The sequence below is a fragment of the Hyperolius riggenbachi genome, chromosome 1, assembly GCF_040937935.1.
Source record: "Hyperolius riggenbachi isolate aHypRig1 chromosome 1, aHypRig1.pri, whole genome shotgun sequence".
In the NCBI taxonomy this organism is placed as follows: Eukaryota; Metazoa; Chordata; class Amphibia; order Anura; family Hyperoliidae; genus Hyperolius; species Hyperolius riggenbachi.
Genome location: NC_090646.1, coordinates 326,689,375 through 326,703,252, shown reverse-complemented (window position 1 = coordinate 326,703,252; position 13,878 = coordinate 326,689,375). Strand labels below are relative to the sequence as shown.

General features: G+C 46.7%; 1 protein-coding gene across 12 annotated transcripts in view; it reads left to right on the top strand.

The window, feature by feature from the left end:
• The window catches only part of UNC13A (unc-13 homolog A), a 384,964-nt gene that overhangs the window by 63,351 nt on the left and 307,735 nt on the right, over positions 1–13,878 (top strand). For all 12 annotated transcript variants that reach the window (XM_068233882.1, XM_068233881.1, XM_068233874.1 and 9 more), the window contains exons 5-6: positions 7,164–7,287; positions 8,924–8,997. In XM_068233882.1, the coding sequence (XP_068089983.1) occupies positions 7,164–7,287; positions 8,924–8,997 (198 nt within the window). The remainder of the gene's footprint in view (positions 1–7,163; positions 7,288–8,923; positions 8,998–13,878) is intronic.

Sequence of the window (13,878 nt, the reverse complement as noted above, 5' to 3'; positions counted from 1 at the left end):
GAGGCTCATACGGCCTTCTCGACTTTAAAGAAGCTGTTCTGTTCTGCCCGAATACTGAGGCATGTTGATGTCGCCTTTCCCTTCATTGTGGAGGTTGATGCCTCAGAGGTGGGGGTAGGAGCGGTGTTGTCACAGAGGTCAGGATTGCATGGTAAGCTACATCCATGCGCTTACTTTTCTCGCAGATTTTCACCTCCCGAGAAAAATTATGACATCGGCAACCGGGAGCTCCTAGCCATTAAATTAGCTTTTGAGGAATGGCGACACTGGCTGGAGGGTGCAGAACATGTTATCACGGTTTACACAGACCATAAGAATTTGGAGTATACCCATCAGGCCCGGTGGTCCCTGTTTTTTGCTAGATTTAGATTTATAATCACGTATACTCCCGGAAGTAAGAATATCAAGGCTGATGCACTCTCTAGGTGTTTTGAGCCCGAGTCAGTGCAGTCTACTGATCCGGAGACTATCCTGCCTCCAAAGGTAGTCCTGGCAGCCACTGAGACTTGGAGAGATTGGTCAACCACTTTGAGTTCCTATCAACAGGATGTTCCAGAGGGGAAGCCAGAGGGGGTCATGTTTGTGCCACTGCCCTTTCGGTTACAAATTCTACAGTTTTTTCACTCTCACAAGAATGCCGGTCATCCTGGAGCCACCAGAACTCAGGATCTACTGGCTAGATGTGCCTGGTGGCCTAGTTTGGCGTCTGATTGTAAGGAATTTGTAAGGGAGTGCACGATCTGTGCGAGGAGCAAGCCCTCTCGTCAGGCCCCCGTGGGCACGTTACAGTCTTTGCCAGTCCCCAATGAACCTTGGACTCATATTTCCATAGATTTTGTGGGTGAACTCCCTCGGTCTGAAGGCAAGTCGGTCATTTGGGTGGTAGTAGATCGTTTCAGTAAGATGGCGCACTTTGTCCCTCTGAAAGGACTCCCCTCGGCCCAGGAACTGGCTGATCTCTTCATCCAGCACATCTTCCGGCTGCATGGCATTCCGGAAAATGTAGTGTCAGATCGGGGAGTCCAGTTTGTCCCAAAATTTTGTAAGGCCTTTTGCCATCAATTAGACATGGAACTCGCATTCTCATCAGGCTACCACCCTCAGACCAACGGCCAGACCGAGAGAGTTAACCAATCCCTGGAACAATTTCTCAGGTGCTATGTTGCTGATGCGCAAACGGATTGGGTAAAGTTTTTGCCGTTTGCAGAGTTTGCGCACAACAATCTGAAAAGCTCTTCTTCTGGGTATTCCCCTTTTCAAGTGGTGTCAGGTAGATCACCTAAGTTTGCTCCTTTGCCAGTCGCATCAACTCCTTTTCCAGCTTTGGAGGACTGGCAGAGTGCCTTGAAAGAGATTTGGGGAATGGTTAAGAGGAACCTAGGGAAAGCTTTCCAAACCCAGAAGAAGCAGGCAGATAAACATCGGTCGGTAGAGTGGAGATTCTCCCCTGGAGATCTGGTGTGGGTATCCACTCGTCATTTGGCCTTGAAACAATTGTCACCCAAGCTAGGTCCTAAATTTATAGGACCATTTCCAGTGGCCAAGAAGATTAATAATGTCACATATGCTGTTGATCTCCCACCCAGCATGAAAGGTGTGAGATCGTTCCATGTGTCTCTGTTGAAACCAGCTGTACAAGTGGACTCCTCCCCCCCCTCCCCCCCTGTGTTGGTGGATGACCAACCAGAGTATGAGATTGAACAGATTCTGGATTCTCGCCTGGTGCAGAATTCCGTGCAGTATCTGGCCCACTGGAAAGGATATGGCATAGAGGAGAGATCTTGGGTGCCAGATTGCTGCATGCATGCAGAGGATTTGAAGAAAGAGTTCCATGATTTACATCCTGGAAAGCCTGGTGTAAAGTGTCCGGAGTCCACTCCTCAGGGAGGGGGGGGGGGGTACTGTGATGAATAGCGGAAAAGCCGCCGCATGTTCTGACAGTAAGGCGGCTGATTCCGCATCTGATGCGGCGGTTTGTCCGCGTCAGCATGCGTCTGGGTTGTCTGGAACTGGTGGTGCACATGGGAGGAATGGCATGGGGGCCGCCGCGTGTTATGACGGTAAGGCGGCGTATTCCGCGTCCAGTGCGGCGGTTTCCCCGCAGCAACATGTGTCTGGGCTGTCTGGACCTAGTAGTGCACACAGATGGAGAGCTACGCGCGCGCGCTGCAAGACAAGCTCTTTATACCAGTAGGAGGAAGAACAGCTGATCAGGGCGGACAGCTGATCCCTGCTCAGTCAGTGATTGGTTGATGGGAGCTGGGCGGCGCTGTGGAGCGCTTTACTATATATATCTCCTGCTGTTCAGTTGCTGGTTGTCTGGCGTTGCGAATGCCTATGTGTTAGCACTCAGACCTTAGTCAGATCTTTCAGTGTGGTGGAACCAGGAGGACCTGGGAATCCACACTTAGCCAGTTACTGTATATCATCTGTGTTATTCTCTAGCATAGTTCCAGGGTGTTGAGATCACGGCCCTCACACCCCAGACTAGGAATACTGTATATCATCTGTGTTATTCTCTAGCATAGTTCCAGGGTGTTGAGATCACGGCCCTCACACCCCAGACTAGGAATACGGTATATCATCTGTGTTATTCTCTAGCATGGTTCCAGGGTGTTGAGATCACGGCCCTCACACCCCAGACTAGGAATACCGTATATCATCTGTGTTATTCTCTAGCATAGTTCCAGGGTGTTGAGATCACGGACCTCATACCTCAGACTAGGCCTTGTTCTGATATCTGTTATGACCTGTAGCGTTCCTGACTATTCTTCTGATCTCTGATTTGGTACTTTGCATATCTGATACTCTGTTGCCGACCCGGCCTGTCTGACCTTCTGGCTGTCACCCCCCGCAGGGTGTCCAGCCTTTCCGCAGGGGTCCCCTGCTCTACAGAGGGGACACTGCTCCTTATCAGTCAGGGACTCCCTCTCCAGGTGTCCTTGACTGCAGTAGAGTCTTCTCTACTTATTGGACCACCTGCTACCCCGGTGGTCCAAAGGTTACTGTTGCACCAAAACACTTACACACTCAGGTGTCTAGAGGTTAGACATATTTGATTATTGGCGATTCTGCAGATCCCCAATAATCAGGTATATCTGTATTCTTGGGGATACTGCAGATCACCAAGAATCAGATTCTCTCTCTGGTTGCTGACACCTATCGTTACACCAAGGTGATGCCTTTAGATCATAATATGGCTCTGGGTTGTTCCCAATCTACCTCGATCAGCATGAATTGCCTAACATGGGAATGTGTGTGGGCATGATTAAATAAGATTATGATAGACAGATGGCATCCACCCCTGGTTATTAATGGAGTTGAGTCCAGTTATCGATAAGCCACTTTATCTTATTTTCTGTGATTTTCTTTCAAGTGGGTCAGTTCCTTATGACTGGCGTACAACTAATGGTTTCCCCTTTTTCAAGAAGGGAAAAAAAATTAGAGCCAGTAAACTATAGACCAGTAAGCTTAACATCAGTTGTGTGTAAACCGTTTGAAGGTATCCTAAGAGATGCTATAAAAAATTATGTAGCACAGGATGATCTTATTTTAGTTCCACAGCATGGATTTTCTAATGACAGGTCCTGTCTCACCAACATGCTCAGCTTTTATGACGTGGTGAATTAAAATGTAGATCTTGGGGAAACTATAGATGTAGTATACTTGGACTTTGCAAATGCTTTTGACACTGTTCCCCACAATAGCCTGGTGCAGAAGCTTTGGATACAGGGACTAAGAGAAAATGTATGTATGTGGATAGAGAACTGGCTAAGGGACTGAAGGCAAATAGTGGTAGTTATGGCAAAGGAAGTAGTTATGGTAAACTCTATATCTGCATTTAAATAGGGCCTGGATGTTTTTTTTGCATTGAATGGCATCCATGGCTATAATTATTAGGTAATTCCCAGAGAGTTGATACAGGGATTTACCTGACTGCCATCTGGAGTTGGGAAGCAATTCTTCCCTTTTAAAGAAAACCTAAACTGAAAATTAAAAGTCAAAATAAGCATACACAAGTCATACTTACCTCCTGTGTAATCTACTCCTCAATTTCTTTGTCTTCTCCCACGTCCTGTTTTTCCACTGTGATCAAGGGAATTTTCCGTCCTCCATTTTGAAAATGGCCATTACCCATAACAGCTTTCTGGTCAGCACACAGTTAAACTGTAACATCGCCCACTTGAGCCATAGGGAAACATGGACATTACCTGGTACATCAGTTTTCCTCTCAGCTATAACTGACAGCAACTGATATTTTACTGACAGCAACTGCTAAATTTCAGTTCTGACAAAATGTTGTCAGAACTGGAAGGGATCACTGTCAGAAGAAAATGGTGAGCTTCTGAGAGGAACTGATGGCAAGGTAACTATGTAATGTGCATTTGAAGTTACCTCATGTGTTTATTTTAAATATTTTTACTCAGTACAGGTTCTCTTTAAGGCTAATTTGGCCCAGGCCTTGTAAGGTTTTTACCTTCCCCTGGATCAACTGGGATATGTGCAGGTTCAGGATGGTGGTTTTTATTTACATATTTATTTATTTTTTGGTTGGACTCGATGGATGGATGTCTTTTTTCAACCAAACTAACTGTATAACTATGTAATGGCAATCTAATACTTCTATACGAGTCCTTTATTCATCTATTGGGGAACACATAGCAAGTCAATTTTTGGAGGGAGGCTGGCTATTTAGTTATTTTATCTGGGGTAACCTTGTTATACATGTGTTGTATCTGCGGGGCAACTGCCTATTTAATTCCTTTATCTGGTTGCCTGTGGCTACTTAGTTCTCATATGTGAACACAATCTGTTCCTGGCAACTGCAAAAACTAGAGAAATCCTGAAAATTATAAATATACAAGTTTGTGATATTCTTGCTATGTTCTTAATGAGAATTTTAATTATTGATCCTGGTATCTTTTCCGTTAAGGATTGTGTTGTGGAGAGAGTGGAGGCTTATCAACTTACTGTTTATTGCGGAGACACACCATGCAACATTACAAAATAGGGCATGTGGTTAGGATTGAATAATTACGGGATAAATAAAATTTCAAAGATACTGTATGTCTTTCCAACACCTCCTTCTGCAGTCCCTGTATTAACCCTAGTACCTTACTGGTTTTAGGTCTGCCTCTGTACATGGCCCTACTATTAAATACATTCCTATGTTTAATGTTCAGCAGCCCATATCCACAGAGTTCTCTAATTTCCTCCTTTTACATCACTACAGTTGTTTTCACATAATGGGCCTGATGCAATTGTCAGACTCGCCAGCATTAAACGCTGGTGAGTCCGATAATCAGGCGACAATAAAGCCGCCTGATCCAATTGCATTTAGCCCTAGGCAGGGCGTTAAAAAAAACCTCGCTTGGGCAATATTATCGCCCAGCAAGTTCCTTACACCCTATCCTATTGCACTTTGCATGCCTCCGGGAAGCAATGCTTTCCGTCAGACATGAGCGTTAGCTTAGACCTGCAAAAAGCAGGTCTAAACATGCTAGTGCACGTCATCGCCGCTGCATCTGGGGGTCTCCTTTAATAAGGAAACCCCCAGAGCTCCCCACCGGCCGCCGCTAGTCTGTGCAACCCCCCACGTAGCTGAAAAGATACTTGAAAGCAATTTCCCTACTGCCACTTAACACCCGCCACATCTCGCCGCAAGTCCCCGCTGTGCAATTACAGTGTGTGAGTCATTGTAATTACTCTTGTTATAGCAGAGTCCCTGCAAAGCATCTTCGTATCAGCTGCCGGGGCTCCCCATTGGTTCACAGTCTGAGCCATTTACATTGGTCCAGACTGTGAACCAATGGGGAGCCCCTGCAGCTGATTCAAAGATGCTTTTCCGGGACTCTGCTATAGATAGAGTAATTACAGTGACTCATACACTGTAATTACACGGAGGGGACTTGCGGCAAGATGCGGCGGGGGTTAAGCGGCAGTAGGGAAATTGCTTTCAAGTATTTTTTCAGCTACGTGGGGGGTTGCACAGACTAGTGGCGGCCGGCGGGGAGCTCTGCGGGTCTCTTTATTAAAGGAGACCCCCAGATGCAGCGGCGGAAGATGGCGGCGGATGTTCGACGAGTGTGCGCATGTGTGGAGAGTGAGGCCGTGGTGCTGATGGACAGCCCCACAGGTTAAATCCTCGCTCCCCATCACCCGTGACAAGGGAGCATTGCTCAGGCTTTCGCCTGAGTAATGCTCCCTAACGATTGACCATCGCATGAGTGAAACTGGCAATAGGATTTGCCAGTAATCCTCGTGCAATGGCAAGGTGATAAGTAGCTCGCATCTGCACCTTGAATAGCATCAGGCCCAATGTTGGTTAACCTCTTTCCGACCGCGTCACGCCGATGGGCGTGGCCTCGGCGGCAGCCCCAGGACTGCCTAACGGCGATTGGCGTAAAGTCCTGGGGCCAGCTAATGCAGGAGATCGCGCGCAGGATGCGCACACATCCCCTGCTTGGGGGGCGGAGCTCCGCCCCGCCTTCAGTCTCCGAGCGGCTATTGCCGCTCGGGAGACTGTTAGACGGCGTGATCGCCATCTATTTCTATGTACAGCGCTGTGATCGGCAGCAGCGCTGTACTGGGGACAGCCGTGTCACACGGCTGTCCTCCTGGGGGACAAGACAGCGATCGGCTCTCATAGGCAGAAGTCTATGACAGCCGATCGCCGTAATTGGCTGGCTGTGGGGAGGGAGGGAGGGAGGGTATTTAAAGGAACAGTTTTTTTTTTTAAAGAAACGCCAACAATAATATTTATTAAAAAAAATAAATAAACATGGGGGAGCGATCAGACCCCACCAACAGAGAGCTCTGGTGGTGGGGAAAAGGGGGGGGGGGGGGAATCACTTGTGTGCTGTGTTGTGCGGCCCTGCAGCTTGGCCTTAAAGCTACAGTGGCAAATTTTACTAAAAATGGCCTGGTCACTAGGGGGGTTTAGCCCTGCAGTCCTCAAGAGGTTAATGTCAAGATTTCTTAATAGAAAAATACTGCTTAGTTGAAAAGGCTGATTTTTAAATTCTTTAATCAGAAATCGTATTCATTGGTATTTTAATGTGTGGTGCACTAATACAAATGTAACAGTAGCATTTTTTTTATATAGATGAACATTCCTCTTTCTTATGCATTCTTATGCTCTTATATAATTTCTTCTATCACAGGAAGGTCCTGGTGAATGGCTGACTCTTGACTCTCAAGTAATAATGACGGACAATGAGATCTGTGGAACCAAAGACCCAACCTTCCATCAAATCTTGCTTGATACTCGATTTGAACTTCCTTTAGGTAACAAACTACATCTTTTTTTTTTTATCTTATTACATAGATTTGAATATTTCTAATTTTCTTGAAAAACAAAGCAGATCGAGAGCCCCAATAGTGCAGAATGTCAAACCAATTGGTCATAAGAGTAAATATATATGAGAATATACTCACAAAGGTGGGTTACCTCTGGTAACCACTCAGTAGGCAAGTGGGGAGATTAGATCCGACCCCACTCGGGCTAAAAATGCCGCTTTCCATAGAAGTAGAAGAAAAGGGGGTAACAACCCTCCATCAAGGGTGGACACTCAGAATAAACAATTGCTCAAAATGGAGGTGCCAGATACGGATGGGGGGGGGGGCGGGGGGGGGGTAGCAGTGGACTTATCTTCCACAAGTAGACACACAATCAGTTATTCACTGAAACATATTTTTATTCAAATAGACTCCAGAGTAATAGCAAGAAGTTTCACAGGTTACATCCCACTTCATCAAGCAGTATATGGAGCTTGTAAAGATCCAGACCAGGTATGAGCATCTCTTTTTAAACGGTTTTTAACTATTTTATCCTTATCTGGCACCTCCGTTTTGAAGAATTGTTTATTTATAATTTTCCAGTCAATTAGTTTCTTTTTGCACCGTTTAGCTTTACTTTATTCTAAACCTGCCAAATGCTTTGTCAACTTATTGTTCTGTTTAAAGGAAAGTTATCATTATAGTATCCCTGAACTGAGCACCAGCAGATTAACCTCCTTGCCGGTTATCTCGAGCTGAGCTCTGGGTAACCTGCGCAGGAGGATTGCTCAGGCTCCGCTGTGCCGATTTTCACATTTTTTTTCTATTACATGCTAGCTGCGTGCATAAGTCGATCGCGGCCGATTCGCCGCTACCCGTCGCGTCGCCTGCAGGAAATCCCATTCTCAACGGGATTTTCTGCTTGCGCAGATCGCCGGCGGCGATCGAAGTAGATAGGGGGATGCTGCTTGGCAGCGGCTATCATGTAGCTAGCACTAGGCTAGCTACATGATTTAAAAAAAATAAAATAAAAAAAAAAGTGCTGAATTTAAAGAAAAATATGGAAAAGGAGGAGGTGGCAGTTTGCCTTATTTTTCCACACCCTGTCCTTTCTAGTTGACACCTTTTCCCAGTATCGGCCACCATCGCCCATTAGCTACTCATCCTCACTCCTCATCCTGTCATAGCTAGCCTTGCGCATGTGCTCATGAATGGAGCTTACATTCGGAGCACTGACGCGGAAGCTGTTCCCGGGGTTATCCTTATTTTAAAACTTACTTTTGTGTGAGAAAAAGAGGATAGAGAATGGATGCCAAGCTGAATCTGCATGAGGTAAGTAGTTGAAATTTACCTTTAGTTGCTTGTGTTTTTTTTGTTTTTTTTATGAATTCAGGGTACTTTGTGTCAGTTAGAAAATACATAAAATGAAACATTCATGCCAAGATAAGACAAACCTATAGGGCTACATACACACACTCAGCAATATTATCATAATTATCATTATAATCATAATATTTTGCCATCTGATGCATTTTGTTAATAATTGTTTTCCAAATAGAGTAATAAAAGTTGTGTGTAGATAATGTGATTGCCAGTTCTGTAAGTTGTCAGATAAATCTTTATCATATACATTTTTATCCTTTAGATATTCCAGAAGAGGAAGCTCGTTATTGGGCAAAGAAGTTAGAGCAACTGAATGCCATGAGGGACCAGGATGATGTAAGTAAGAATACAAATTATTGCCTTTCAAAAGATTTTAAACAGTATTATAGATCAATTTGTGTTTATGTAAAATGAAAAACCTTATTTGAGTACAACCAATAGGACATAATAAATATGTTTTTTTGCAGATAATACTTTAACCTCCCTGGCGGTACGCAGATGCAGTGGCTGCGTCCGCGAGAGGGTTTTCTTTTTAATAAAAAATGTTTTGTATTAGTTAGCTGGCACTAGGCTAGCTTACTATGTGCGGCATGTCCACCGGCACCTCCCCTCCCCCCCCCTCCCCGATCGCAGCCTGCAATACATACCCTTCCACGATCCCGCGAGAGCGGCAGCTTCCCAATTAGTTTCACTCGTCGCTATGGCGACGATCGGACATGACGTCATCAACGTCATGACATCATGCGCAGTCCCGATCATCCCCATAGCGAAGCCTGGAGCTGATTGGGAGGCTGCGCCATCGTAGGATCCCTGGGGGGTATGTATTGCGGCGGCGATCGGTGAGGACCGGAGGCACTTGGGGGGCATAGTTCGCTAGCCAAGTGCTAGCTGAAGATTATAAAACAAATTTTATTTTAAAAAATTCTCCCGGGGCCATGCGATCCCCTGCGGCGGCTAGCCCGACATTGTGTTGGGCTTACCATCAGAGAGGTTAAAGAACATTAGTTACAAAAATGTAAAAAAAAATAATATAGTGGTTTATATGGCTAGCAATAAAAAGTTATGAAGATAAGTGTAAATAAATAGTTTTTAAAAATGGTTTAATAAAATGTTCGTATAAAGTTAATATATGATAACATTGATATCTGACGGAGAATTATCTGTACCGTTTTAAAAGGGGAACATGAAACATTTTTTTTTCATAAGTGTAGTTCCTCACACCTTTCTTGCATTGGGCTCAGGACACACGCATCGCACCGCTTCTAATGGCAACGGGCCCTAACTCTAGTGGCATGCAGCTGATTGCCATTATCTCCTCACAGAGAGGACCCTGCAGATAGAAACAGGCACAGAACTAGACAACCATGCTAACAATGGATCCAAGTATGTAGTGTATCCTTGCCATAGCAGCAAAAATCCAGCATCTGTAGCTCTGTGTGTTCTCAGCAGTGTGTGGCATAAGTGTGGCTGTCCGGGTCTGTGCCTGTTTTTATCTGCAGGATCCTCTCTGTGAGGACCTCCTGTAGATCTCTGCTTCCTTTAACCTGCATAGATAAACGGCGATCAGCCGCATGTCATCTAAAGGATAAAGATTATTTCATGCTCCCTTTTTCAAATGGTACTGACAATTCTCCATCAGATATCAATGTTTTCATACATTGACGTTATGCAAAAGTTTTAATAAAATCATTTTTTTATATATATTATTGTTTTTATAAATTTTTCAAAGTGAGTATGAACTTACAGAATGATATAAGAACATGCACAAAAAATAACCAATAACATAAATTTCACAAGTGCATAAATCGCAGTATATACCATATTTGCCACCGTATAAGACGCTCCGGAATATAAAACGCACCTAGGTTTAGAGGGCAAAAACCAGGGGAAAAAAGTATATACTAAACCTGGTGTGCCTATATTCCAAGAGCCCATATTCCAACTGGTGTCATTCTGTATCCTCTTCTGTCCTCTCTTCTGTCTCTTGTGTTTCCTCAGATGTCCCCTTCTGTCCCATGTTTATCCCCAGGTGTCTTCTTCTGTTGCCAGGTGTCCCCGTTCTGTCCTCTGTCCGCTTTGCCCAGCCCCTTAGCTTGTGTCTCCTTTCCCTGTGTATTAAGTGTATGTCCCCTTCTAACCCCTGTGTGGCTGCTCTGTCCAGCCCCCTAGCCTTAGGGTAGCCACTTGCAGAACCCCAAAAAGGAGGACATCACACCCTGAAAAGGAGGACATCACACTGAGCGTGCCAAAAGTGGGCGTGGTGAAGCATAAAGTGAGCGTAGTTGTGGGTGGGGCCAAATATACATGACCTTAGCAGTGGTGTAAATGGTCTGCCGGAGATGTTTGAGCTCTGCCGTAGTGTATCCCCCAAAATACATGTAATCTGACAGCATTTCACCAAAAAGACACGCAATCTGGTAGAAGTTCCTCCAAAATACAGATACTATGGCAGTGGTTCCCCCAAAATAGACAATGTGGCAGCAGCAGTTCCCCCAACATACACATAATCTGGAACCAGTTCCCCAAAATACGCGAAACCTGGCAGCGGATCACCCAAAATACACATAACACCCAAAATACATGTAATCTGGCAGCAGTGGTCCCCCAAACATACACAATCTGGCAGCAGTTCCCCAAAATACGCGTAATCTGGCAGCAGCCGTGCCCCTAACATACATAATCTGACAGCGGTTCCCCAAAATACACTTAATCTGTTAACAGCGGTTCCCCATAAATACAGATAATCTGACAGCAGTTACCCCAAAATAGGTACCCCTAGCATAGGTAGCCAGGTCTATAGGTGTCCCCAGTATAAGTAGCAGTGCAGTTTCTAGATGAAATTGCTCCCAGGGCGAGTATAAAAAAATACGCCCCCCCCGGCCCAAAAAAAACCCCCAAACCCACTGCCAGCTACACTTGGTGCGCCTCTGTCCGCTTTTTATCAGCACATCAATGTTGCAGATTGTTACGTGTTGCTGAAAAGCGGACAGAAGTGTACTAGTATGTACAGGTGCTAAAGAGTTTGGGCCGCTGACACTGTTCCCACCTCTTCAGTGATGTGTTGTGGGCAAGCACAGCATTGCGTGAGGGTAGAAATCAACACACGTGGTGATTGGCTCCTGCTTGCAAGCGGAGGGGTGTTGGACCAGGGATGCTAGAAGCTGCAGCCATACCTCCCAACTTTTTGAGATGAGAAAGAGGGACACTTTAAAGGGAACATAAACTGAGAAGGATATGGATTTTTCCTTTTAAAATAATACCAGTTGCCAGACTCTCCTGCTGATCCTGTCTCTCTAGATTAATACTTTTAGCCACAGCCCCTCAACAAGCATGCAGATTAGGTGTTCTGACTGAAGTCAGACTGGGTTAACTGCATGCTTGTTTCAGGTGTGTGATTCAGACACTACTGCAGCCAAAGAGATCAGCATGACTGCCAGGCAACTGGTATTGCTTAAAAGGAAACATCCATGTCCCTCTCAGTTTAGTTTCCCTTTAAGACATGGGAGGGGGGCTTGCTGGGAGCAGTGGTACCTTTATAGAAAGGGGAGGGGGGCTTGCTGGGAGCAGTGGTACCTTTATAGAAAGGGGAGGGGGGCTTGCTGGGAGCAGTGGTACCTTTATAGAAAGGGGAGGGGGGCTTGCTGGGAGCAGTGGTACCTTTATAGAAAGGGGAGGGGGGCTTGCTGGGAGCAGTGGTACCTTTATAGAAAGGGGAGGGGGGCTTGCTGGGAGCAGTGGTACCTTTATAGAAAGGGGAGGGGGGCTTGCTGGGAGCAGTGGTACCTTTATAGAAAGGGGAGGGGGGCTTGCTGGGAGCAGTGGTACCTTTATAGAAAGGGGAGGGGGGGCTTGCTGGGAGCAGTGGTACCTTCATAGAAAGGGGAGGGGGGCTTGCTGGGAGCAGTGGTACCTTCATAGAAAGGGGAGGGGGGCTTGCTGGGAGCAGTGGTACCTTTATAGAAAGGGGAGGGGGCTTGCTGGGAGCAGTGGTACCTTTATAGAAAGGGGAGGGGGGCTTGCTGGGAGCAGTGGTACCTTTATAGAAAGGGGAGGGGGGCTTGCTGGGAGCAGTGATACCTTCATAGAAAGGGGAGGGGGGCTTGCTGGGAGCACTGGTACCTTTATAGAAAGGGGAGGGGGCTTGCTGGGAGCACTGGTACCTTTATAGAAAGGGGAGGGGGGCTTGCTGGGAGCACTGGTACCTTTATAGAAAGGGGAGGGGGCTTGCTGGGAGCACTGGTACCTTTATAGAAAGGGGAGGGGGGCTTGCTGGGAGCACTGGTACCTTTATAGAAAGGGGAGGAGGGCTTGCTGGGAGCACTGGTACCGTTATAAAAAGGGGAGGGGGCTTGCTGGGAGCAGTGGTACCTTTGTAGAAAGGGGAGGGGGGCTTGCTGGGAGCAGTGGTACCTTTGTAGAAAGGGGAGGGGGGCTTGCTGGGAGCAGTGGTACCTTTGTAGAAAGGGGAGGGGGGCTTGCTGGGAGCAGTGGTACCTTTGTAGAAAGGGGAGGGGGCTTGCTGGGAGCAGTGGTACCTTTATAGAAAGGGGAGGGGGGCTTGCTGGGAGCGCTGGTACCTTTATAGAAAGGGGAGGGGGGCTTGCTGGGAGCAGTGGTACTGTGATGGAGGACAAAGGGAATAAATGAGCCCCCTAATGCTGTGGGATGGAGGAGGGGTTGTCAGGATAGAAGAGCAGGGCAAGTACTCACAGCATGCAGGCCAGGGGGACACAGGCAGCAGAGACACAGATACAGCCTGCCCGTTCAGCTGAGCACTCTCCCCTTCCCCCGACACCATGCTTTGCAGTCTGGACTCGGACTCTCAGGGGGGAGGGGAGAAGCAGCCTGTGACCCTCTCTGCAGGAAGTTATCCCAGGCCAGGCTGTGTGAGCTGCAGGCAAGTGTCATGCCTGCAGCTGTGTTTGCTCTATTCACTGCTTGCCACCATGTGAGTTTTAACTGGCCACCTAGCTTTCCTGCACTTTGAAAGAGGTGCTACCCGACCACACTATCATTCATTCCTGCTGGAACCTGCGCCTCTCCCTTCCCACTGAGAGCAGCCATATCGGGGAAGAGCTGGACTAACTACTGACCAGGAGAGAAGAAGCAGCAGGAAACCACACGTACTCTGCAGCGAATCCTATCTTCCTCCTAGGGCACCCTGACAGCTGCAGTACCGCTGCTGTACGTCAGTGTCACCACACGCTGGTCATGTGG